This window comes from Quercus suber, unplaced genomic scaffold (assembly GCF_002906115.3).
Source record: "Quercus suber isolate HL8 unplaced genomic scaffold, Cork oak 2.0 scaffold_5, whole genome shotgun sequence".
In the NCBI taxonomy this organism is placed as follows: Eukaryota; Viridiplantae; Streptophyta; class Magnoliopsida; order Fagales; family Fagaceae; genus Quercus; species Quercus suber.
Window position 1 is genome coordinate 659,084 of NW_027069471.1, and position 25,678 is coordinate 684,761.

At 37.8% G+C, this 25,678-nt stretch overlaps 3 protein-coding genes across 3 annotated transcripts; all 3 read left to right on the forward strand.

The window, feature by feature from the left end:
• The first annotated feature begins 36 nt into the window (after nucleotides 1-36).
• LOC136066877 (uncharacterized) lies at nucleotides 37-3,373 on the forward strand. The gene is made up of 6 exons (XM_065771875.1): nucleotides 37-274; nucleotides 768-996; nucleotides 1,096-1,250; nucleotides 1,332-1,477; nucleotides 2,568-2,630; nucleotides 2,721-3,373. Exons 1-6 carry the CDS (start codon nucleotides 187-189, stop codon nucleotides 2,850-2,852), a joined length of 813 nt encoding a protein of 270 aa, XP_065627947.1. The 5' UTR covers nucleotides 37-186; the 3' UTR covers nucleotides 2,853-3,373.
• Nucleotides 3,374-3,577: 204 nt separating this feature from the next.
• LOC112040910 (uncharacterized) lies at nucleotides 3,578-15,077 on the forward strand. The gene is made up of 10 exons (XM_024073849.2): nucleotides 3,578-3,805; nucleotides 4,299-4,527; nucleotides 4,627-4,781; nucleotides 4,863-5,008; nucleotides 6,099-6,161; nucleotides 6,252-6,344; nucleotides 11,557-11,718; nucleotides 12,866-12,957; nucleotides 13,883-14,043; nucleotides 14,323-15,077. The coding sequence occupies exons 1-10, from the start codon at nucleotides 3,721-3,723 to the stop codon at nucleotides 14,622-14,624; spliced, it is 1,488 nt and encodes a 495-aa protein (XP_023929617.2). The 5' UTR covers nucleotides 3,578-3,720; the 3' UTR covers nucleotides 14,625-15,077.
• An 8,610-nt stretch (nucleotides 15,078-23,687) lies between these two features.
• Nucleotides 23,688-24,305, forward strand: LOC112040687 (uncharacterized). Its single transcript, XM_024073580.1, has one exon. The coding sequence runs from the start codon at nucleotides 23,688-23,690 to the stop codon at nucleotides 24,303-24,305; it is 618 nt and encodes a 205-aa protein (XP_023929348.1).
• The last annotated feature ends 1,373 nt before the right edge of the window (nucleotides 24,306-25,678 follow it).

Below are 25,678 nucleotides of genomic sequence, written 5' to 3' on the forward strand. Positions count from 1 at the left end.
AGTGGGGTCCGACCAAACATATATAAGAAACGCACGCGCTTTGATAGCAGCGATAAAGCTTGCTTCCTTCTTTATCTTCGTTTCCAAGCAACTATTACTAGTTACTAGTACGCTCTTTCTACACACACAAGAAGAAGAAGAAGAAGAAGAAGAAGAGGAAGAGAGAGAGAGAGAGCACAGCACACGATGGGTTTGTCTTCTACTTCCACTTCCACGGCTCTTCTTCTTCTTCTTCTTCTTCTTCTTCTCTTCCCTCTGTTTGCCACTCTCGAAGGTATCACTCTCTCTCCTTCAGATTCTCTGTTTGCTTCCTCAGAAAACTTATTGGCAAACTCTACGAAATTCGAATAAATCACTATTCTTTCTTTTTTGTGGGTTTTTGGATCCCGATTGATGAAATTCGCCTCCTCACTGGGCTTAGTAAGAAGCTTATTATTTATGGCTTTCGTATATACTCTCTTCGTGGCCAAACTGACTGTTAGGCAGTTAGGGTTAGATTTTTTAGGTTTTTGTATATTTTAGGGTTTCATCAATCCTAGATGTATATATTGGTGTAATTATTGTGAACGTGAAAAAAAAATAATAAAATGGAGATTTTGAATTGGGTGGCTGCTTTACCCTTCATATTGCAAATTGGGTCAGTTTGGTTTTGTTGGTTCTCACAGACCCTTTTAAATGGTTGTAGCTGCCAAGTGCTTAGTGCTTTTTTTTCCCCCGAAAATTGGATTTGTTTTGTTAAGAATACTTTCTTCATTTTGAATTCACAGGTGTTGATCTATCAATAAAAAACCAATCCATAGTTGTCACCCCATCCCCTCTTCCGGGAATTTCAGCTTCCCGTGGCTCTAAAGATGTTTTATTGTGCGAACGTGTTCAAGTTTCTGGTGTATCAAGATTGAAACTTGGTAGTTATGCCAGTGCTTTTCGGGTTACCTTCTCTCCATCTCTAGAAATCCCTGAGAGATTGCATAGCAAAATTCAGGTTTGTTTTCACAAGTAAGTCAAAACTCTCTTATCTCTCACGCATAATGTGGAAATTTTTTAAATGCAATCTCTGTTTTGGACTAATGTTTCTAGCAACTTATACATTTGCAGAAATAATTCACTTGACTTATGCCAGTGTGAAAATGACAAGTGGAAATCTATTAAGGAGTTAGGGAGCTCAGTCATGTCGCCTTATGATGATAGATATATTGATGTGAAGTTCATTGGTGAAGTATCGGGTTATGTCACAATTGCTATTGTAGAAGGTATGCCTTCCCCCCTTTGCCTCTTGTTGTTTTGAAATTGTTTACTTGATATTGATCTTTGCTGTCGTGGTGTTTATGCAGATTTTCAGAGATGGCGCCTTGTGTGTCTAACATTTGGGTTTGTTTTACTACTTTTGGCACCCATCGTCAGCAATTGGGTTCCTTTTTATTATAGCAGTTCCATGGCTATTGGAGTTTTCCTTGTCATTATCATCCTTCTATTTCAGGTATTAAATTATCACTTTCGCATCTTTCTTTACTAGTGGAATTATAGGACCTTTTTTTCTTTTTTGGGCAAATGGTGTCAGACTTCATGCTATAGTTATCAATGTTATTTTTTTTTTTTCATTACCATAAAAAAGATCACACTAATGTCACTGATGGCAAATCTTCATATGTATTAGATAGGGGGGAGGTTAAGAGAGCTACAAATGAAATACACTTTTTAAATGTTTGATCTCCACAAAAGGAAAGGAAATTATTTATGGTTTGACAATTTAGATGATCCAAGAATTGATTTAATTATGTGACTAGAAAATTTTCCTTATTAACTTCATCCAGTTCACTTAAGGGAATTAATTTGCAATTAACTTTCCACTGCATTATTTTGTGTCTTGATCATTCCATAGTTGTGGATAGGTAGATGCCATATTAAAAAAATATTAAATATTTTTAGCTAGATATTTAGTAAAGGGAGGAAGTAACTAGTATATATTTGAGCCAATGTGAGGTTATGAAAAGAATCAAATGTATCACGTAGCATTTTCAGTTTACGTGGTCGTGGGTTCAATTCCCACATAAAGCAAGTGTGTTTCAATTATCACATGATGTCCTTACTTATCAAAAAAATGTGGAAAATTTTTATCATAACTTAATCAAATTTGAGCTGTATGGGCAACACTGCTTCAAGCTTGGGAATGGTTCATGGTCTGTTAACATTTGCAGGGTTACAGGTTTGCTGTATTGATAAAATATGGATTGCCCATGACTGATTGATGTGACCTGGACTTTAGGCATCTCATCATTATGTTTTCGTATGCACCCCTCCGAATGTAATTGAATAATTAGTGCTGTCTGTAACCAGCTTGCCCAAGAACAATCATCATTGACTTCAATTTAAATTACAAAATTGAATTGTACATCCTGTGTACTTTGGCCTTTGTTGTTCTTTCTTTTTGAATTAATTTTCTTTATCAATTGAAAAAAGAAGAAAAACAATTTCCTGGATTGTCATGTTCTTTTTATTTATTTATTTATTTTTAAATTAGCTTTTATAGCTTGCAATTGTGTTATTAATTTTCTTGAATCATGATGTAGGGAATGAAATTGCTGCCAACTGGTAGGAAAAATTTCTTCTATCTTACTATGTATGGATCAGTGGTAAGTCTACTTCACTTTGCTTGAAAGCAATTCACCAAGCTGCATTTAATGTGACGGCATGTTGACCTTACTAACCAATCCCTTTCACAGCTTGGGGCTGGATCTTTTCTTATGCATCACTTTTCAGTGCTGGTAAATTCAATTCTTATCAATTTTGGACTCAGTGAAGAGATGCACAATCCAGTAAGTTCTTGTATTCAGTGTTCAGTTTATTTCTACTAAGATTATAGATATGTTGTCGTTGTTAATATCGTTTTGTTGTTGTTAGTTACTTTGATATGTTATTACACATTATTTTGAATCTATTTTCCCCTCCATTTTGTCTACTTAAGTGATCACATGGTATGTGAAATGATTAAGCTGACCAAGATGTTCAGTTATTGATTATTTGAAAGAAATCTATTTGGCCATAGTGAATGTAATTGATGTTAATATAAAGACTAAAATACATATTAGTTTTCCAATAATAGGTGCACCGTATATTTGGTCCCTCAAGTTGCAATTTGGTCTATCTAGGGTTACCACAAATAACTTTTCCACTGCCAACCTCTTCAACTCCCATTGTTGGCTTTATAACTCACCAATTTTTCTCCACATGCAATCTTCATTATTATTATTATTACTAGTATAATAATAATTAAAAATTATATATAAATTGAAACTATATTAATAATTAGTGGGACCCATGACAAATACTTATTAATTTTATGACATATAATATGTGTGTGTATATATATATATATATATATATTCTTTTTTGATAGGTAGTAAGAAAGAAAATATTATTAAAAAAGGAATAGAAGGAAAGATACATAGAGTTCACGATATTGAACAATTATTTAAAAGTTGGTGTTATTTCGAAAAAAAAAAAAAAATGGAGGCGGACCGCCCTAATCTAACGCTAAGTGGGGTCCGACCAAACATATATAAGAAACGCACGCGCTTTGATAGCAGCGATAAAGCTTGCTTCCTTCTTTATCTTCGTTTCCAAGCAACTATTACTAGTTACTAGTACGCTCTTTCTACACACACAAGAAGAAGAAGAAGAAGAAGAAGAAGAGGAAGAGAGAGAGAGAGAGCACAGCACACGATGGGTTTGTCTTCTACTTCCACTTCCACGGCTCTTCTTCTTCTTCTTCTTCTTCTTCTCTTCCCTCTGTTTGCCACTCTCGAAGGTATCACTCTCTCTCCTTCAGATTCTCTGTTTGCTTCCTCAGAAAACTTATTGGCAAACTCTACGAAATTCGAATAAATCACTATTCTTTCTTTTTTGTGGGTTTTTGGATCCCGATTGATGAAATTCGCCTCCTCACTGGGCTTAGTAAGAAGCTTATTATTTATGGCTTTCGTATATACTCTCTTCGTGGCCAAACTGACTGTTAGGCAGTTAGGGTTAGATTTTTTAGGTTTTTGTATATTTTAGGGTTTCATCAATCCTAGATGTATATATTGGTGTAATTATTGTGAACGTGAAAAAAAAATAATAAAATGGAGATTTTGAATTGGGTGGCTGCTTTACCCTTCATATTGCAAATTGGGTCAGTTTGGTTTTGTTGGTTCTCACAGACCCTTTTAAATGGTTGTAGCTGCCAAGTGCTTAGTGCTTTTTTTTCCCCCGAAAATTGGATTTGTTTTGTTAAGAATACTTTCTTCATTTTGAATTCACAGGTGTTGATCTATCAATAAAAAACCAATCCATAGTTGTCACCCCATCCCCTCTTCCGGGAATTTCAGCTTCCCGTGGCTCTAAAGATGTTTTATTGTGCGAACGTGTTCAAGTTTCTGGTGTATCAAGATTGAAACTTGGTAGTTATGCCAGTGCTTTTCGGGTTACCTTCTCTCCATCTCTAGAAATCCCTGAGAGATTGCATAGCAAAATTCAGGTTTGTTTTCACAAGTAAGTCAAAACTCTCTTATCTCTCACGCATAATGTGGAAATTTTTTAAATGCAATCTCTGTTTTGGACTAATGTTTCTAGCAACTTATACATTTGCAGAAATAATTCACTTGGCTTATGCCAGTGTGAAAATGACAAGTGGAAATCTATTAAGGAGTTAGGGAGCTCAGTCATGTCGCCTTATGATGATAGATATATTGATGTGAAGTTCATTGGTGAAGTATCGGGTTATGTCACAATTGCTATTGTAGAAGGTATGCCTTCCCCCCTTTGCCTCTTGTTGTTTTGAAATTGTTTACTTGATATTGATCTTTGCTGTCGTGGTGTTTATGCAGATTTTCAGAGATGGCGCCTTGTGTGTCTAACATTTGGGTTTGTTTTACTACTTTTGGCACCAATCGTCAGCAATTGGGTTCCTTTTTATTATAGCAGTTCCATGGCTATTGGAGTTTTCCTTGTCATTATCATCCTTCTATTTCAGGTATTAAATTATCACTTTCGCATCTTTCTTTACTAGTGGAATTATAGGACCTTTTTTTCTTTTTTGGGCAAATGGTGTCAGACTTCATGCTATAGTTATCAATGTTATTTTTTTTTTTTCATTACCATAAAAAAGATCACACTAATGTCACTGATGGCAAATCTTCATATGTATTAGATAGGGGGGAGGTTAAGAGAGCTACAAATGAAATACACTTTTTAAATGTTTGATCTCCACAAAAGGAAAGGAAATTATTTATGGTTTGACAATTTAGATGATCCAAGAATTGATTTAATTATGTGACTAGAAAATTTTCCTTATTAACTTCATCCAGTTCACTTAAGGGAATTAATTTGCAATTAACTTTCCACTGCATTATTTTGTGTCTTGATCATTCCATAGTTGTGGATAGGTAGATGCCATATTAAAAAAATATTAAATATTTTTAGCTAGATATTTAGTAAAGGGAGGAAGTAACTAGTATATATTTGAGCCAATGTGAGGTTATGAAAAGAATCAAATGTATCACGTAGCATTTTCAGTTTACGTGGTCGTGGGTTCAATTCCCACATAAAGCAAGTGTGTTTCAATTATCACATGATGTCCTTACTTATCAAAAAAATGTGGAAAATTTTTATCATAACTTAATCAAATTTGAGCTGTATGGGCAACACTGCTTCAAGCTTGGGAATGGTTCATGGTCTGTTAACATTTGCAGGGTTACAGGTTTGCTGTATTGATAAAATATGGATTGCCCATGACTGATTGATGTGACCTGGACTTTAGGCATCTCATCATTATGTTTTCGTATGCACCCCTCCGAATGTAATTGAATAATTAGTGCTGTCTGTAACCAGCTTGCCCAAGAACAATCATCATTGACTTCAATTTAAATTACAAAATTGAATTGTACATCCTGTGTACTTTGGCCTTTGTTGTTCTTTCTTTTTGAATTAATTTTCTTTATCAATTGAAAAAAGAAGAAAAACAATTTCCTGGATTGTCATGTTCTTTTTATTTATTTATTTATTTTTAAATTAGCTTTTATAGCTTGCAATTGTGTTATTAATTTTCTTGAATCATGATGTAGGGAATGAAATTGCTGCCAACTGGTAGGAAAAATTTCTTCTATCTTACTATGTATGGATCAGTGGTAAGTCTACTTCACTTTGCTTGAAAGCAATTCACCAAGCTGCATTTAATGTGACGGCATGTTGACCTTACTAACCAATCCCTTTCACAGCTTGGGGCTGGATCTTTTCTTATGCATCACTTTTCAGTGCTGGTAAATTCAATTCTTATCAATTTTGGACTCAGTGAAGAGATGCACAATCCAGTAAGTTCTTGTATTCAGTGTTCAGTTTATTTCTACTAAGATTATAGATATGTTGTCGTTGTTAATATCGTTTTGTTGTTGTTAGTTACTTTGATATGTTATTACACATTATTTTGAATCTATTTTCCCCTCCATTTTGTCTACTTAAGTGATCACATGGTATGTGAAATGATTAAGCTGACCAAGATGTTCAGTTATTGATTATTTGAAAGAAATCTATTTGGCCATAGTGAATGTAATTGATGTTAATATAAAGACTAAAATACATATTAGTTTTCCAATAATAGGTGCACCGTATATTTGGTCCCTCAAGTTGCAATTTGGTCTATCTAGGGTTACCACAAATAACTTTTCCACTGCCAACCTCTTCAACTCCCATTGTTGGCTTTATAACTCACCAATTTTTCTCCACATGCAATCTTCATTATTATTATTATTACTAGTATAATAATAATTAAAAATTATATATAAATTGAAACTATATTAATAATTAGTGGGACCCATGACAAATACTTATTAATTTTATGACATATAATATGTGTGTGTATATATATATATATATATATTCTTTTTTGATAGGTAGTAAGAAAGAAAATATTATTAAAAAAGGAATAGAAGGAAAGATACATAGAGTTCACGATATTGAACAAAGAGCAAACAAAAAAAGAAAAAAAAAAGAAAAAAGAAAAAAAAAAAAGGAACAAACAGTCATTAAACTATTCTAAGAGACAATTGAAAATCCATAAGAGCAAAGTCATCTGAGAGACCCCAACATCAAGACCAATCAAAGAGAGTTCGTTGGCACAAATCTAACAACTAACCCAGAGATTTCTCAACCTGAAACCAAATTCCAAATATCAGAATTATGTTTCCCAAGTCAATGATACAAACAAAATAATAAGTCTGCAACTAAACCTGGCATGACCCAATCAATTCCAAACAATTGAAGCATATACATCCACATAGAATGAGCTACCAGACAGAAAATCAGCAGGTTATCCACATGTTCTTCATTACAACAACAATTCGCCAAAGGGCGACCATGAAGCATAAGATTATTCAAAGTTAGAATCTGGCCATGTGCTACTGTCCACAGAAAGAATGTCACCCTTTTAGGAACCTTTACTTTCCAAATGCCCTTCAAAGGGAAAATGGAATGAGCAACATCTCGAATCTTATGATAAAAAGACCGAATGTCAAACTTCCCACTTTTATTGAGGCGCCAACAAAGACTGTCACAACCACCACCCCTAGGAATCCGAGATTGGATGAAGCGAAGAAAGGAGAAAGAAGCTGCTAACTCCCAGTTTTTGAATTCCCTATAAAATCTTAAGCTCACTCTATCATTTCCACTCACCGGAGGACTTAACACATCAGAGATACAAGCTTCCTTATTGGTTGAACACACAAATAACTGAGGATAAAGAGGTTTAAGAGAATTATCCCCAATTCACTTATTATGCCAAAAAAGAATACGAGAACCATCCCCCACCACTAAAGACAAGTGCTTAGAAAAGCTATCCCATCCTTCACTAATGCTTCGCCATAAGCCACACCCATGAGCCCTTCTGCAAACTCTGGTGCTCCAACCCCCTTTCCCCTCCCCATATTTCTTGACAATAACCCTCCACCACAGATGAGTGGTTTCATGGACATACCTCCAAAGCCGTTTCCCTAATAAAGCCTAATTAAAAGACACCAATTTCGGAATTCCCAAACCACCCAACTCACATGGTAAGTAGACTTTCCCCCAAGCCACCAAGGGGTATTTGAAACGCTCCTCTGAGGTACCCTACAAAAAATTCCTTTAAATACGTTCTAATCTAATAACCACAGCTTTAGGAACAGTAAAAAGGGAAAGATAATAAGTCAAAAGGCTTGAAAGGATACTTTTCAACAAAGTGAACCTACCACCATTTGACAAATAAAGATGCTTCTAGCCCGAAAGCTTCTTCTCCATCCTCTCCAGAATAGGGTTCCGGATAGAAGCTGTCTTATATGAAGTACTCAATGGCATTCCCAAATAAATTATAGGCAAATTGTCCACCCTACATTGAAGAATGTTAGCCAAAGTTTGAATGTTACTCACCTCCCCAATAGGGACAGTCTCACTTTCAAACTGGTAAAAGTTTGAAAACAAGTCAAAGTCAACCTAATTGAAAGCAACTGCTCCCTAGAAGCACCACAGAAAAGAATGGTATCATTAGCAAAATGAAGATAGCCACTTGGCATAACCATGGCTTTTAGGCCCAATTTTATTATATGGTATATGATTTCTTTAACTTGGAACACCATGTTCTAGTCTTTGTCAATATCCAAAGTTTTATTAATATCCAAGAACAAATCTTGCATTTATATTAACTTTAATGGCAAACCAATCTCAAGTATGATTCTAAAGAAAGATTGAACTTATAAAAATAAAAATAAAAAAGATTCTAAAGGAATTTTAGAAATTATGTCTAGAACCTTTCCACAGGATCTTGGTGGTGTCGTCTTTGGTGGTTGGCATACACAGATTTATATCTCTAACCTTGATTTGGTGAAGTGGGTTGATGTGTTTTAGATGGTAAAGGCTGGTTTAAGGGGTATTATGGTATTTTTTTTTGATAGGTAATAAGTATATTATTAAACAAACTTTAACACTAACGAAAGCAAATACAAGGTGTTCATGATGGTGAACACAAGGAAAAGCAACAAACAAACAAAACATGAGTGCACAACTAAGAGAAGAAATAAATTCTAAGATAGTGGAACAATCCGATAAGCCCCAACTCTTAGACCAATGGTATTATGGTATTATAAGCTAGAAAGCACAGACACTTCATTAGAGTGTCGTACCCATGCTATATCCATATTGTACCCGTGTCATACTGGTGTCGTACTGGTTGTTTCATGTTATAATTTTTCAAAAATTGCTTGTGTTGCTGAGTTGTACCCATTCCCTTGTCCTTGTCCTTGTCCTTGTCCATGCTTCTTTGATTATAAGTGGCAATTGAAGCTTGGATGAGAGTGGTGGGTGGAGGTTGGCTTGTGGTGTTTTATGGTCATGGAAGAGATAAGCTTATGTGGTGTAGGTGAGGTGTTTAAGGTGGGGTCAGAATGAGGGTATCAAACTTTGGGTTGAGGTTTAAGATAGAGTTGATTAGATGAATTTGGATTAGTTTTTTAGTTTATTTGCTTATGTACATCAACTGTTTATAGCCTAACTTTTTCTTAGGTACAACTGTACTTTTACCAATTTTTAGCAATTAAGCAACTACCATTTCCTACAAAATGGTAATATAAACACACACTAAGGTGGTTTGGTAGTGCTTTTAAATAAAATCTGTTCTTACTTTTAGAAAAAAATTGAATTGATGGATATGGGTTTGCTGAAATTGGAGGAGGTAGATTTGATTTTTGGATGCATGTAAAATTTGCCAAAAAAATTGAAAATTGTTAGAAATGGGGTGTTTTGGGCCATTTAATGGGAAAAATTATACAATATTCGGGGAGTACAATAAGGTCATACTGCCTCTCACATTAATAGCGGGTCTCAATCATAATTTAATTGGTGGGACCCACTATTGTGTGAGAGGTGGGAATATGACATTATTGTACTCTTGGAGTATTGTATAATTACTCTTGGGGTGTTTTGAATGATCATTTACTTGTTTTGCGGGTGGCGTAACTTGTCACAACAATGCAGTCTTGACTTTTCAAAGGGAAAGTAATTGGTTCTGCGCTGGCCTTTCTCTTCAACTGGTGTTTTTTCCTTTTTTCCCCCTTCTTCAGTAAAGAGGAACTCAATGATGGTATGGGTAGTTTGATTGTTGTAATTGGTGCAGTTTGTGATTGGGATCCAGAGTTGGAGGTTGACAGTTCTAGGGTAAAGGAGGGATTGATTTGGTGTGGGTGTGTTGGCTGTTGGTTTCACTGTTCCAGATAACTGCTGTGACATATTGAAGTTTGCTTTGATTCCCAAATTGGTGCAGGACAATGTACTCAAGGAGGGGGACTTGTGTTTGGGACACAGAATAAGAATTAAATAAAGAAAGATGACAACACCTAGGGTTTGCTTGAAATAAGCACCAAGTGATGAAAACAGAAAAATAACCTAGTAATGAACACCTAGATTTGCTTGGAATAAACACCAAGCATGAGATAAGATAGATAGGAACCCAGTAAGGGTGGCAAAATCCGACATGACCCATCAGCATGACACAACACAACACAACACGAAGTTAACAGGCTATGAGTTGAGGCTTAACGGGTTCATGTTATATTTGGGTTGACACGACTGGCCCATTTAACTAAATGTTATTTTACCAATATATCCTTCAAACCCTAGGTATATAATCTTATTAATTGTTGTTGTTATTTTGTTTGACATATTGTGTAATATTGAGATATGCTTTAGTTTTAAATGATTATTTATGTTGCAGTTACTCATTAGTTTTAAGTTTTATATTAAAAATCTATTTGTTTTTTTTTTCCATAGTTTAGATCAATTGGGTTAATACTAAAATTTGTATTTTGTTTCGCTTTGATAAAATCTAATAAACGAGTCAACATGACTGACCCATTTAATAAACAGGTCATTCTAGGGTTAAGGAATCTTGACCCGTTTAATAAACGTGTCGGGTTAGTGTCAACCTACATAGTTGAATACTCATGAGTTGACACGACATGAACCCAACACGTGAACACGATTTGACATGACACGTGAACATGAATTGCCACCCCTAAAACTCAAGAATCAACGTTAAACTCCTATACCAAACGGCCCCTGAGGAATGTACAATTGTAAAAATGCTAAAAGAAATTTAAGGTTTTAATAAATGTCCTGACTTTCTTATCAAAAAAAAAAATTTCTGAGTTTACTTTCTTTTACCTTACAGAATCATTTAGCTTATATTATTAGCCTTTCTCTATTTGTTTGTTTTTGTTTCTGCATGTCCATTTGCACTTGCCTAAAATATGTTTGACTTTGTCATTGTATGTAAGAGTAGAGAGATAATCACATCCTTTGGTACTGTTTCAATGTAAAGCCATTTCCCTTAATTACTTCTTCATTAAATAAAAAGGGCAGAAACTAATTACTTATAATTTGCTTCTGATTCTTTTTTCTATGATGCCTGTTGGTATATATCTATCACATCTTGTTGCCATTTTAGGGATGTTCCAGCTGTCAAGTAATTCATAAACATTTGGTCCCTGTTTCTCCTGTCAGGTCTCTTTATTTGTGCTAGTTGGAATTGTACTTGCTGGAGCTGCTTTAGGATACTGGATTGTGAGGAAATTTGTTATCTCAAAAGATGGAGGTGTGGATGTTGGTATCGCCCAGTTTGTTAAATGGGCAATGCGTATCATTGGAACAACCTCTATTTTACAGGTACTACAATCTCATGTTAGCTAGATACTTGAACTGAACTTAGAAAAATTTCATTAATTTTTTGCTTCTCTGATCCATGAAACACCATGGAAAGACAGACAATAAATCAGCATGAAACTTGACTTTGAGAAAGAAGGTGCTTATTGCCGCTGTTTGCTGTATAAAACTGTCCTATGTTACATATATTCTTTGTATTATGCCCAGCGCCCATGGTAGACATGCATAACTTTTCATCTGTATACACAACTATATTCAGAATCTCAGCTAATCAACAAGAATGTGTGGAAAGTAAATTTTACTTTCACTATGAACTCTTTCATGTATATACTTATATATATATATATATATGATGCGTGTGTGTTTAATTTTGTGTAAGACATGCCGTTGAATTTTTTCAATTTTTCCTTAGGTTGAAGAATAATTGGACCCTTCTGATAAAACTCTGCCCTATGTTACACATTGTCTTCCAAATATAACAAGTACCTGTCCTGAACATGCATGACCTTCAATCTTTATTCGCAACACCTCTACTTTTAGATAATCAGCAATCATGAGTGGAAATATGATGCATTTGTATTCAGTATTAATGGAATTTCTGTATGAGAAATGCCATGTAATTGTTCATTTTTACCTTAGGTCGTTGAATGATAGGACCCTTCTGATAGTTAGGCCATGTATTGTGGTTGTATCCGATTTTGGGTTCAGATGAATTTGACTCTTTATGATCAAAAATTTTTAATAGAAAAAGATGAATTTGAACCTTTATGATACCAGTTACACCTAACACTTGTACCTGAGGCCACATGATATAAACTTTTTTTCTACGGAAAGTTTCTTAACATCATCAGGAATAAGCATGGTTACACTTTCACTCCAAAACACACACAGATACTTATCATGCACTTTTGTCGTTTTGGCTTTTTTTATCTACTTTATTTGCTTGATTATATTTTAGGATCACTAGTGATGGGATTGTTATTGATGCTTATAGTGCTTTTATGTTTAGATTAAACTTTTATTTGTTTAGATGCCAAAGTTCTGATGTGATTGGTCTTATGTTTCTGCTTTTTTTACCCTCATCTTTTAGAACTGTTGATATATATATATATATATATCGTTAATTTTCTGCTTTTGTATTATCTTTCAGAGCTCTCTTGATACTCCTTTAGCACTGGTGACCTTGGCTTCTTGTTGGGCTATCTGCAATCTTATCTTTTCCATGAAGTGGCCTGGTTTAATGTAAGTTCCATACAAGTTTCACTTCATTCTTTGTTTCGCATTTATGAAGTGAATGCATCTTACTAGAAATGTTTTATTTTCTTCCTCTTTAACCCCTTAATTTTAATGGATTAAGATTGTGAGATCTAAACAAAAGATGTGTACTTGTAACAAACCTTTCCCCAACCTTTTGAATATCATAATTCTTTCCCAAACTTATCCTGCCTATGTCTAAAATACCCAAACCCATCCAAATCCACCTGTTAAAATACCATTATAATTTATAATATTAAAAGTTAAAACTGCCTAAGTTTTATAAAATACAAAACAATGTTTAAGTTATTTTATTAGTATCACTTAAATTTTGGTGCTATTAGGGGATAAGATAGAAATGGAGAGAAAAAATGGTGGATAAGGGTTATAGACTCTTTTTTTAATATAAATTTTAATGATTCTACTGCATCAGGGATATTTATTAATTCATACAATTGGGTCAGTTTTGAGTTTAGAGGCCCAATCCCAAATCCACCGCAAATCCTATTGGGTTTTAAAACTTTAGCCTAAATCCATTCCAAACCCATTTAAACAATTTCAGACCATCCTATTGGGGTTCGGTTGAGTAAGCGTTCCCACCTAACCCATTACGCCCCCTACATTTGGATGATCCAATAATTGTTTTGATTAGATCAATGAGCGGTCACGAACACCAATAGTCAGAGTCTCTCCAAATAAACTTATATAGTCCTATATATATATTTTTATAGCATTGGAAGGCACAACATCATATAGTAGGAGATCCTTGAGAATGGTAGAAAAGTGGGTTCCTTTACAATGGAATTAGAATTAAGACATAGGTATTAGTGAAGGCTTGTTTATCTATCTTTAAAAGTTTTGTTATTTACTCTTGAAGATCTCCGCTTAATATGCAGTGAATGTTTTCACGTAGGTATCAATCATATTCTGGGAATGGGAGTCCTTGGTTGAAGCTGGGGAGGCAGACAACAGGAAAGCACAATCGTGCTGAATTTCTTAGCAGGTCAAGCCCTCAAGGGAAGATGTGGAATAGCCCAAAGAAGCCATCTGCTTGGTCTAACTCTCCCATTAGAGGTATTACTCTATGTTGCTGGCCTTACTGTTTTCCATGTTTATAAATACTTACTAAGCTTTAATTACTAAATTTTTTGGATATGAGATTTTTAAATACACCAGTGAGAGAAATACTATATATGTGTATATATATATATATATATTCTTTTTGACAGAATCTATTTCTTTGTAGAAACAGTTGCATAACTATGTGCAATGTCCATCTTACCTTATTTTGCAAAAATTTTGATGTTAAGTATGCTTTTGTTCTTTATAATTGCTTATGTTTATATATTACAGGTGTTGTATCGCCATCTTCTGTAGCAAAGAATCAGCAAGAATACTATTCAACTTTTCACTCGATGCAGAACCGAAAGAAGTTTACAAAGAAAGAGTGGGATGATTTCACACGCGAATCAACTCGGCAAGCTATGGCTGAATGGGCATCATCCCCTGAATTTGCAGATTGGATGATTGATAATGCTGATCGAATACAACTACTTCCGGGTGAGAGTTCAGATGAAACCATGGGAAGTGGATCAGATTCTACAAATGAAAATGTTGTAGGGAGTCGCAGGCAGTTTAGTTTTTTTAACTGGTAGTGAACGGGACAAAAAACCAGTCAAGTTTGCACCTCTTTGCTGCTGGCTAGGATGTCTCCGGTGCTAGTGGGTAGTGGTAGTAATAGGTGACTAGAATAGAAGATTTTCTAATTGGTGGTGCTTCCTTCAAGCAAACATGTTGGATTGGTAGAAATTAGGAGGTATAGATTTAGGAATTGCAGTTTAGTTTGTTGCACCATTCAGCAACAAGGGTGAAATTTTTTTTTTTTTTTTTTTTTTGATAGACAACAAGGGTGAAAATTTGTTTCCACAAAGTTTGCTAAAATTGTTTTAACCACATGACGGATGTTGTGTTCTAATGCTTCTTGTTACCACATTTTGGTTTAATTCGTGCCCAATGTATAACTTTCTTCTGTTAATAGCATGAAATGAATTACAAATTATAACAGCTGTAAAGATTGAACCCATCTTAGTAACGGGATTTTGTTTTAATCCGTGTCCAATGTAACTTTCTTCTGTTGATAGCATGAAATGAAAAACAAATTATAACTACTACAGTTGTAAGATTGAACCCATCTTGTAATGGGATTTCATGGTGTTGTCGTTTTCGTGAAGGATCATTTCCTGTTGATTGAATACTACTATTATAATCTGTAAATGTGTTGAGAAACATTATATTTTTGGGGAGCTGTTACTAGTTATAGGTACATTATTTTATTTTATTTTAAAATAAATATTTTTTCTGGCCGACTTTAAAGGGTGAGGAAAAAAAAAGTAGTAAGTTACAATAAATAATTGAAGATATAGCTAGGTAACAACGACAACGATTTAGCCAAGGGTTTGTAAAAATTTCAACATATCCGTCCATTGACCACCTTTGTCTAGTTTGAGGAAAATTCAAGTTTTTAAGAACACTATTTATCCATCTACTTATAACCTATTTATATTACTAAAAATTGAAGCGTAGCATTTAATATTATTACGCTCAAGTTGAGCTACATCAGCTGCTATGCCATTACCATTCTTTTTCTTGAATTTGTCCTACAATTTAAAATTAGTTTTCTTAAATTTAAAAATACTAATAAAATGAAAATAATTCTCAATTTTTTGTGTTCTACGGTTACAATTTTAGATGACAACGCTTTATGTTCCATTTATATATTACTAAACACTAAAGCCTAGCATTTAATGTTGCTATGCTCAAGTTGAGTCACATTAGCTGTCATGTCATTACCATTCTTTTTCCTGAATTTGTCCTAAAATTTAAAATTAGTTTTCTTAAATTTAAAAATACTAATAAAAGGAAAATAATTTCCAACCCTTTGTGTTCTACGATTACAATTTTAGATGACAACCCTTTGTGTTCCATGGTTACAATTTTAAATAGCAACCCTTTGTGTTCCACGGTTACAATCTCAAACAACAACTTTTCAGCTTCGTAACGCTAGACTTTAGCTTTCTAACTCTAGACTTTAGCTTTCTAACTCCTTCATCTCTTCCTCTCCTCACACTATATTAATACTGAAAAACTGGATAATTCAGTTTAGGTATCTCTAAATCCCAGTTGCTTTTAACCTCTATTCTTATGACTGCCTGCATAATAGTTCAATGTAAGGATTAGATTAATAGTGTTATTCTTTTTTATTGCTATTTTTTTTTCTTTTTTAATTTTGTTACTACCTCTTTTGTGCTAAGGCTCATATATGAGTTTTTATATATTTAGGTTAGGTATTTGTGCTGATATATGATTGTTGTTTCTATGTTTAAAATTGATTTTTTTTTTTTAAATGTTTGAGATAGTAACATTATTGGTTTATATTGTGTAATCCATGAGATAGAGTTTTAGTAGTATCCATGTGATAGAGTTTTAGTAGTTAAAAAATTGAATGATAGAGTTTTAGTAGTATTCGTGCCTGCAGAAATTCAATTTGCTAAGGTACTTTAGTAGTTAGCAAATTGAATTATAAAGTTTAAAATTCAATACTATACTCAGAACATGATACTTCTCCTTTTTCTTGGTCTCCTCATTTAAGTGAATCCCTCTTTCGTCATTGAAATCGATTTAAAATTCCTTCTATTAGCACTGATTGTACTCTTGACTATATCATAAAATATTGTTTTTTGATATAATCTTTTGATGGTAATTATCGTCATTTTTGTTGTAATTGAATCAAAATAAGATTATGCTAGATCTGCATAATTAGTAGTTGTTGCATCTTCATCATTATCACAAGTTTAAGATAGAGATTACCCTCATCAATAGCTCCTGCGTCTTCTTCATTGCCAAACTTGATCATCTTGACAAACCTTTTATTTATCTGATTGTACCACATGTATTTATTTACTTATGGATTCTATTTGATTGTATGATTTTTATGTCTTTTGATATAAATTAACTAGCTAATATGCTAACCAAACCACTTACTTCTTCAATTTTTTTTAATCATTTACTTTGCCTCCAACACTATCGTAATTGGTTGTCTCTTTAATGGCATGTTATATATATATATATATATATATATTGTTTTGTAGGATCCAGGCAAGAAAGCGTTTAAGATGCTTGCTGTGTTATTCTCTCAAATTTTTTACAGCATGAACAACTTGTGGTATTGAAGTAATTACTGAATATTTTATATCAATAGTTATTTTGTGTTTGACAACTTTAGAATATGAAAAGTTTTAAGTTAAATGGGTAACAATTTTAATTTTGTTAATTTTTGCTTTCTAAATTACTAATAGTGATTTATCATATTAAATTGGTAGTTTATTTGTATATTAATCAGCTACAATGTTGTAATGTTATTTATTTTTTCTTTCTAATTTGTGAGGTTTAATTCAAATAATTTTGAATAAGTCCTCTGAAATCAAATTCAATACAAAAGAAATTTTGGTAGGGACTCTATGAGGCTAAGGGAAGCTTGAAGATAATATAAGTTTTGACCTCATATAATACACTTATATTGTGAGCTTCAGTTGCTATGAGTAGTATTGTAGTAACTTAGATATAAAACTCTAGATGTAACACAAACAGTTAAGGGTAACGACATTCACTAATATTTGTCTTTTAATTTAAATGATATTTTGCATAATTGATTTGCATTCATTAGATTTCATTTTCAGAAATTTTCCCGTGCATTGCACGGGTTAGCGACTATTATATTATAAAAGTTGGATCCTACAACTAATGGATGCATACAATAATTACATGTGTCTCTATCTCAAAGCATATTGGGATGACACATGTTATTTCCTTCCTTTAATTGGTATGATTTGGACAAACTATACCACATGACTTATAATAACTAGCATGTAGTCCGTGCTTATGCACGGAAATATTAACAATTGTGATGATAAGATGTTTATCTAGGTGTTGAGGGTCATTTTTGTAAAGCCAGCCCAACCCAGCAAAGCAGGCAATAAGAGTGGCAGGCATAGAATAAGTCTGTTAGGCTCAAGCGGCAGGAAAAATAGAACACAGACCCATAACATGAATAAATGGGTCTTGAGGAAGCAAATGGGCCCAAAGGGCCCGGAAAGAGAGAAATGACACCCATGGGCAATGTATGGTATGAAAAAGCGAGAATGGGCCGCGGCAGGCCCAAGACAATGTAAACAAAGAAAGTAGGGGTTGATGGCAAGCCCATGAACTCCAAAGATGAGTATGAAGAGATTGGGCAGGGGAAACCCAATCAAGTTAGTAAAAGCCCATGGGAAAGCAAAGTCAGTAAATGGGCCGAGGAAGCCCAAGGAAATTAAAAGGGCCGCAGGCCCAAAGGGAAAAAAGAAAGGGACAATGGAGCCCATGAGTAAGAACACCAGTAGGCTCTCTTAAGCCACTGGGGGAAAGAAAGGGACGGCAGGCCTGAAAAAAGGCCCAGCAGGAACAAAAATCGCCAAGGCAGGAAAGGCCAAGTAACACGGTGGGAAGCTAAGGCAATTAAAGAATTGGGCTGAAGAGAACACAAAGCCCAGTACTCGGTAAAGTCCAAACCCTATGGGATCAGAGTAAAAGCTTGGGAAAAGCCAAGAACGAACAACTGGCAATGCAAGCAAAATGTCCAGAACACGGCAGATACATGGACAGCAGGCAGACTTCAGACATAAACCACGCGCAAGGCCCAGGCACCACCAGCCTGTACCCAGCCAATACAGGACATGGTGGGGTCATGGGTCAGAGGTAAGAGGGCATGGTTTGGAGGTGGGGAGAGGGGAAGGCCTGTTTTGAGGTCCCTGCTCAGACTCTTTTGGGGAATACGTCCTGTTGGGATGGCATATCACCCAAAAGAGGCAAGGCTGAGTGGGAACCAATAGGTGCATGCCATGAGGGATAGAGAGAGAGAAACCTCACCACGGCAGGACAAGGTGCCGCGGCGGACTAACAGACAAAACGTTGTCTGTGTCTGTGACAGAGGGACTTGTAGACAGAGTAAGGGTCTGCGAGTGCACCCAGACCAGACAAAAAACGGTTAGAGGGTAGAATAGTAAAAAAATCGGTCACGGCAGGCACTATAAAAGGACGCCTCTGCCATATGCAAAAACAACAAGCACGAGAGCAATACAACGCAACTTAAAGAAAATACTCTGTAACTTACTTAGAAAAACAGAGGAGGATAACACTAAAAAATGACCAAAGTGGAAATTACTAAGAAAGGACTAGGAAAGAAAGAAAGAAAGAGAGAAAAAAAGGAGCAAGTGAGAGTGGCATGCACCGATAGGCCCCTTCCCTTCTCTCCCTCTCGAATCCCTGTTCTCTTCTATAATTATTTTGAGAAGTGTCCATTCAGGTCCGCCTCTCTCAAACCTGTTAACTTCCGCGGTAGGAATCCCGTTTTCTTTCCTCGGAGGTTAATTGCGTTGAGAAGAGGCGTTCTTTCTCTTTGGCCTTACTCTTGCGGATCGAACTGAATTTATTTACATAAGTTGTGGATTAAATCTTTATTACCATTTGCCCTTACTATTTATTTGTCAAAGATTGTTAAATGTTATTGTAGTTCAGTCATTTCTTATTAAAAGAACTATCTGGTCATTCCAGAACATATGATTTTGTTTTATCAATTGTATCTGCCTGCCGCAAGCTCTTCTCTGGAATAGCCCAGTCTGCGGTAAGTACTCTCCTAGCAGACGAGGCATAGTTCGCACACAAACCGGCCAAGTTGAGTTCCAGTTGGCCCGGTCTCGACTCCTGCAACCCAGAACACTTGGGCCTACATTCACAAAGGGCCAGCCCGACCTAACATAGTGAAAAAGGCCCCCACATTAAATTGGCGACTCCATTGGGGAGTTGAGAAATAGTTCAGGGATAAGAGCCCTCGCAAACAAATGCCTCCAAAGTCTAGAACTACGTGCAACATGAGTGTTGTACCCTCACAAGCAGAGTCCAGGCCTACAACGCCCCACCAACCACAGCTTAATCAGGCAGAAGGTGCTAACGAGATGGAGGCTGGACCCCAACCTCCTCCGAGGATCCCTGCAGACAATGCCAACACCTTCATTGAAGTATTGCAGGCCTTACAGCACTCACAACAGCAAATGATGGAAGAAATTCGTCAACTAAAGACGGATAGAACAAAAGAAAAAGGAAGCCAGCATGATCCAGAACATGGGGCAGAAGAGACACTAGTAGGTGGTGTCCCACAGAATCCGGATCAACGTTTTATTACTATGGCAGAAGTAGCAACTCTCCTGGAGCAAGAGAGAGCCAGAGGGCCAAAGGAGAGATTCTACGCACGTAGACCCCCGTACCCGCTAAGGGTGCTCAGTAAACCATACTCCGAGAGGTATGAACCGCGAGTATTCGCACAATATGACGGCAGAAAGGGAAGCGCTATTGAGCACGTAAGCAAGTTCATTGATACGCTTGGCCTTTATGCCGCAGACAAGGACTTGTGTCTTCGAGAGTTTTCTAAGTCATTATGTGATCGGGCTTATACCTGGTACATTGGCTTGAAGCCAGGATCGATCCCAACATGGGATGATATGGTGGATGTATTTTGTACCAAATACTTTCACGGAGAAGAAACGGTGACGCTTGCAACATTGCAAGCGACTAAACAAAGAAATGGTGAAGACTTGATGGAGTACATCAAGAGATTTAGGGACATAGCACTCGACTGCTATGACCATTGTGAGGAAAGGATGCTGGTGGAGATGTGCATGACGAATATGATCAGGGAATACAGGGCAGTCCTAGAAAACCTTGAAATCTCCAAGTTCGCGCAGCTGTTACAAAAGGCAATAAAAACTGCCTAGTCCGTAAAGCCAAGCACAGACAAAAGAAGTGCCCCGCAAGCCATGGCGGTATCCATCAGTGAGCGGAGGAGAAAGACCGACGGGAAAGAATACGATACTCCCCCGCCAATACCATGCACCATGAAGGAGCTAGACGTACTGCTAGACAAATGGATAGCGCATGGCGTTTTCAAACCTAACCAGGTTGCTAGGGAGCCCACCGAGGAAGAAAGGAGGGACCCACATTTTTGTCGTTTACACAACTATGTCCAACATGCCACCGCAGAATGTTGGGCACTTCACAGACTAGTGCACCGCAGGATAAAGGAAGGAACTTTAGAATTGTCCCAACAAGAAGTCCAAAGAAACCCACTCCCGAACCATAAAGGGAAGGGTGTAGCATCAGTGGTAATTTGTGCTGACCCAGGGGAGGACGAAGAAGAAAACATGGCTTTGCTTGCGGTGGCCATTACCACTCTACAACAGAGTTCCAAGTTCAGAAATTTGTTTGATCAGCTGGGACTCTCAACAAAGGAAAGAAACGTAGCCACAGAAGCCTTGGTGAGCATCGCCTCTGATGCAGGAGTAGAATGCCTGTCGGCAGAAATATCAGATGAAAGGGCTCTCTTGCAGGAGTCAACCGAAATCACCTTGAGTGATGAAAATATGGAAGTGGGGTATCCAGACCACAGGAGACCCTTGTACTTGGCGGCATCCATAAATCAAATCCCCATAAAGAGAGCTTTAGTAGATACGGGTGCTTCCGTGAATCTCATTCCATTGAGCACTCTGCAAGGGTGTCCAATGGAAGTGACAGGATTCGGTGGGAGAGGAGAGTACACCGCAGGCCATATCCAGTTGTGGTTAAAAGTGGGACCCATAGCTTCTCTAGCTTCGTTCCACGTGGTAAAAACGGAAGTATCATACCACGTGCTCTTGGGACGACCATGGTTACATAAACACAGATTAGTTCCATCCACCTACCACCAATGTGTGAAAGGACGGATGAACGGCAGGATGGTGCGCATAGCAGCGAATCACTCATCATTTGAGCAGGCAGAAGCTCACTTAGTAGAAACCATGTTCTACGATCAATGGGCGCCATCCGGGAAAAATTCAGTGTCAAGGCCACAAGGTACCTTCGTGCCTAAATGGAGAGACATCCAGGATGATCTCGAGCCTGGCTTAAGGGAGTTGCTGGCCGGAAAAAGGAAGAGGAAGGAAGCGCTAACTGCGGACTCAGAGGATACACCTCACTGCGTCAGGATCCGAGGTCCTGAAGGCAGGATTATGTATAAGTTATGAAGGGGCGTGGGGCCCACGAGTGAAATGCAAAAGGGCCCCACCCATGAACGGCAGCACGAGGACTCAGGGTGTTGCATGGTTCAAGAGAAGCTAAAAGAAGAAAGTAGTGAAAAAGAGAATAAGAAAGTTGCGACAGAAAAAGAAGCACAGGTTCCGGCAGAAGAAGAAATGGAAAAGGTTGACTTGGAATTTGTTTCACAGGGACCAAAACCTATCTTAATTAGCGCAAGCCTGACAGAGAGGGAAAAAACAGAGCTGATGTTACCCTTGAAAGAATTCAAGGACGTCTTCGCATGGGAATACAATGAAATGCCGGGGTTAGACCCTGCGCTAGTTGCACACACGTTGAATGTAGACCCAGAGGCCAGGCCAATAGCCCAGCCTGCCAGGACATTCCACATGAAAATAGAAGGGCAAATAATTGAAAAAGTGCAGAAATTGCTTGCCGCAGGATTCATCAAACCTATCCAACATCCCCGATGGCTGTCCAACATCGTGCTCGTGAAGAAGAAGAACGGCTAGATAAGGTGTTGTGTAGATTTCAGAAATCTCAACAAGGCCTGTCCAAAGGATGAGTTTCCTCTGCCAAACATGGACTTACTGATAGATTCTGCGGCAGGCAGTGCCATGTTTTCGTTCATGGATGGTTTCAGCGGGTATAACCAAATTAGGATGACTCCAAAAGATGCAGAGAAAACCGCTTTCAGAACACCCATGGGCAACTTTTATTACACTATAATGCCCTTCAGGTTGAAAAATGTGGGTACCACTTATCAGAGAGCAATGACGGCCATATTTCATGACATGATGCATCGTGAGCTGGAGGATTACGTAGACGAAATAGTAGTAAAGTCAAGGAAAAGAGAAGAACACTTCCAAGTGTTGAGAAGAGTATTCGAGAGGTACAGAGCCTTCAAATTGAGAATGAACCCTCTCAAATGCACATTCGGAGTGTCCTCTGGGAAGTTCCTAGGCTTCTTAGTTCATAGCAGGGGAATAGATGTGGACCTAGCCAAAGCCACGGCCATTGCAACCATGAAACCTCCAAGAACGGTAAAGGAGTTGAAGAGCTTCTTGGGGAAAGTCTCGTACATCCGAAGATTTATCCCCGGGTTGGCATCAATCACCTCTGCTTTCACCAAGCTGCTCAGAAAAGGGCAGGATTTCGAGTGGGGGGAATTGCAGCAAGCAGCCTTCAAAAGACTACAGCGGATCATGATGAACCTCCCCACGGTACAGGCCCCAATTCATAAGAAGCCACTGTTGCTCTACTTGGCTAACAATTCGTATGCCATTGGTGCATTGATCGCCCAAGAGGACGGAGATGGCACTGAGCAGCCAGTATATTATATCAGCCACGCCTTGAAAGATGCAGAAACTCGTTACCCAAGGGCAGAGGGGGCATGCTTAGCCATAGTATATGCTTCACAGAGGTTGCGCCATTATTTCTTGGCCTACGAAGTATGGCTGATGACCAAGTCCTACGCCATCAAAGCTTTGCTGTAGCAGCCGATCCTCTCTGGCAGGATATCACAATGGTTGCTACAATTGTCGCAATATGATTTAAGAATGGGGATGCCCAGGGCAGTAAAAAGCCAAGCCATAGCGGACTTATTGGTGCAATTTTCAGGCGAGGAAGACTTCCCACTGGATGATGAGGTTCCAGGGGAGGTAGTCATGGCAAAGGAAGTCGGAGAGCAATGGGTAATGAAATTCGATGGGTCTTCTACCGCCCAATCTGGAGGGGTTGGGGTAGTTTTGTACCACGAAGAAGAAAAGGCAGTGGCACTGTCGTTCAAACTAGAATTCCCCTGTTCAAACAACACCGCAGAATACGAGGCCTATCTAACCGGGCTGGCCACGGCTCTCGAAATGGGTGTCAAACATTTGAGGGTATTAGGCGATTCAAATTTGGTGGTCTGCCAGGCCAACGGGAGCTTCTCCTTGAAAGAGCCTAGCCTAGCCCCGTACAGAGCAATGGCCCAGAAAATGGAGGAAAAATTCTCAACTTTTGAAATAGAGCATGCTCCCAGGAATGAAAATCGATTTGCGGACGCGTTAGCCACGCTAGGCTCTCAGATAATGTTCGAAGGAGATGGTACCAAGGTAGAGGTCGACAAAAGGAGAGAATTGATAATTGATACATTGAGGGAAAAATTCCAAGAGGAACGGTGCGACGAAGACTAGCGGATTCCCATAAAGAAAGCCTTGATGAATGAGGATGATGCCGCAGGACTGAAAGTGCTAAAAGACTATGCGCTAGTGAAGGGGGAATTGTACCGCAGGATGCCGGGTGGGGTCTTGGCCAGATGTGTGAGACCAGAGGAGGCCTAGAGAAAGTTGAAAGAAGTACACGACAAGACTTGCGGATTCTGCGGAGAGGTCAGCCTTTACCGCAGACTCCAAAGGGCAGGCTTTTATTGGCCAAACATGGGCAAAGATGCGGATTAAGCCCAAACTCAGTGTGGGGCTTGCCAACTTGCGGCAGACAGAGAAGAAAGTTATGTTGTGTCCACCTGCGGAGACTGGAGAAGCCCATTTATCCAGTACCTGACAGAAGGCATCCTGCCGCAGAAGCACAGTGAGAAATATAAACTCAAGAGGTTAGCAACATGCTACTTCATGCACAATATGGTCCTCTTTAAAAAAGGGTATGATGGGGACCTTTTAAGGTGCCTAGGTCCTAAAGAAGTAGAAAAAATGATGAAAGAAGTGCACTCAAGAGAATGCGGGGAACACCAGGGGAAGAAAAGACTTTACAGGTGTCTGCTGCAAATGGGCTACTACTGGCCTGCCATGAAGAAGGATACGACAGAATTTGTAAAGAAGTGCCACAGTTGCCAAGTGCAAGCCAACTTAATTCACCCCATGGCCCTTCCACACTTGGGGGCTTGCTTAGTAGGACCGGTTAACCCACCGTCGCGAGGATATATATGGATATTGGTGGCTACGGAATATTTTACTGAGTGGGCAAAGGCAGTACCGCTTCGCAAAGCCACCGGAGAAGCGGTGGCAAACTTTATTAAAGAAAACATAATCGTGAGGTTCGAGGTACCCCATAGAATCATCAGTGACAATGGCACACCTTTTGTCAACAGTGAAGTAAGGAAGATGTTAGAATTCTACCAAGTTAAGCATCACCGGTCATCACCTTACTATCCTCAAGGGAATGGGCAAGCGGAGGCAACAAACAAAACTCTTATAAAAATTATAAGTAAAATGAGTCAGGAGCATACGGGAGGATGGGCAATGCACCTGCCAGACGCCCTTTGGGCTTACAGAAATTCGCCTAAGTCAGCCATAGGTTTTTCACCTTTTTCCTTGGTCTATGGGACCGAAGTGGTAAGCCCAACGGAGATGATGACCCCATCCCTAAGGGTCATGAAAATGCAAGAGAAAGGAAGAGAAGAAGAAGTCTTTGCGGCAGAAAGGTGTGAAGACCTAGAGGGACTTGATGAAAAAAGAGAACAGGCCCAGGAACATAGCCGTAGATACAGGCAAAAGATGACTGAAGCTTACGGCAGGATGACTAGAGAAAGAGTGTTCGCGGAAGGACAGCT

Excerpts from the sequence above, each read along its gene's own strand:
- LOC136066877 (XM_065771875.1), top strand. The coding sequence starts at position 187 with ATGGGTTTGTCTTCTACTTCCACTTCCACGGCTCTTCTTCTTCTTCTT. Across the intron at positions 1,251-1,331 it reads CACAATTGCTATTGTAGAAG|ATTTTCAGAGATGGCGCCTT; the intron begins GTATGCCTTCCC and ends GTGTTTATGCAG. Across the intron at positions 1,478-2,567 it reads TTATCATCCTTCTATTTCAG|GGAATGAAATTGCTGCCAAC; the intron begins GTATTAAATTAT and ends ATCATGATGTAG.
- LOC112040910 (XM_024073849.2), top strand. The coding sequence starts at position 3,721 with ATGGGTTTGTCTTCTACTTCCACTTCCACGGCTCTTCTTCTTCTTCTT. Across the intron at positions 6,162-6,251 it reads TTACTATGTATGGATCAGTG|CTTGGGGCTGGATCTTTTCT; the intron begins GTAAGTCTACTT and ends TCCCTTTCACAG. Across the intron at positions 14,044-14,322 it reads GTCTAACTCTCCCATTAGAG|GTGTTGTATCGCCATCTTCT; the intron begins GTATTACTCTAT and ends TATATATTACAG.
- LOC112040687 (XM_024073580.1), top strand. The coding sequence starts at position 23,688 with ATGGGGATGCCCAGGGCAGTAAAAAGCCAAGCCATAGCGGACTTATTG.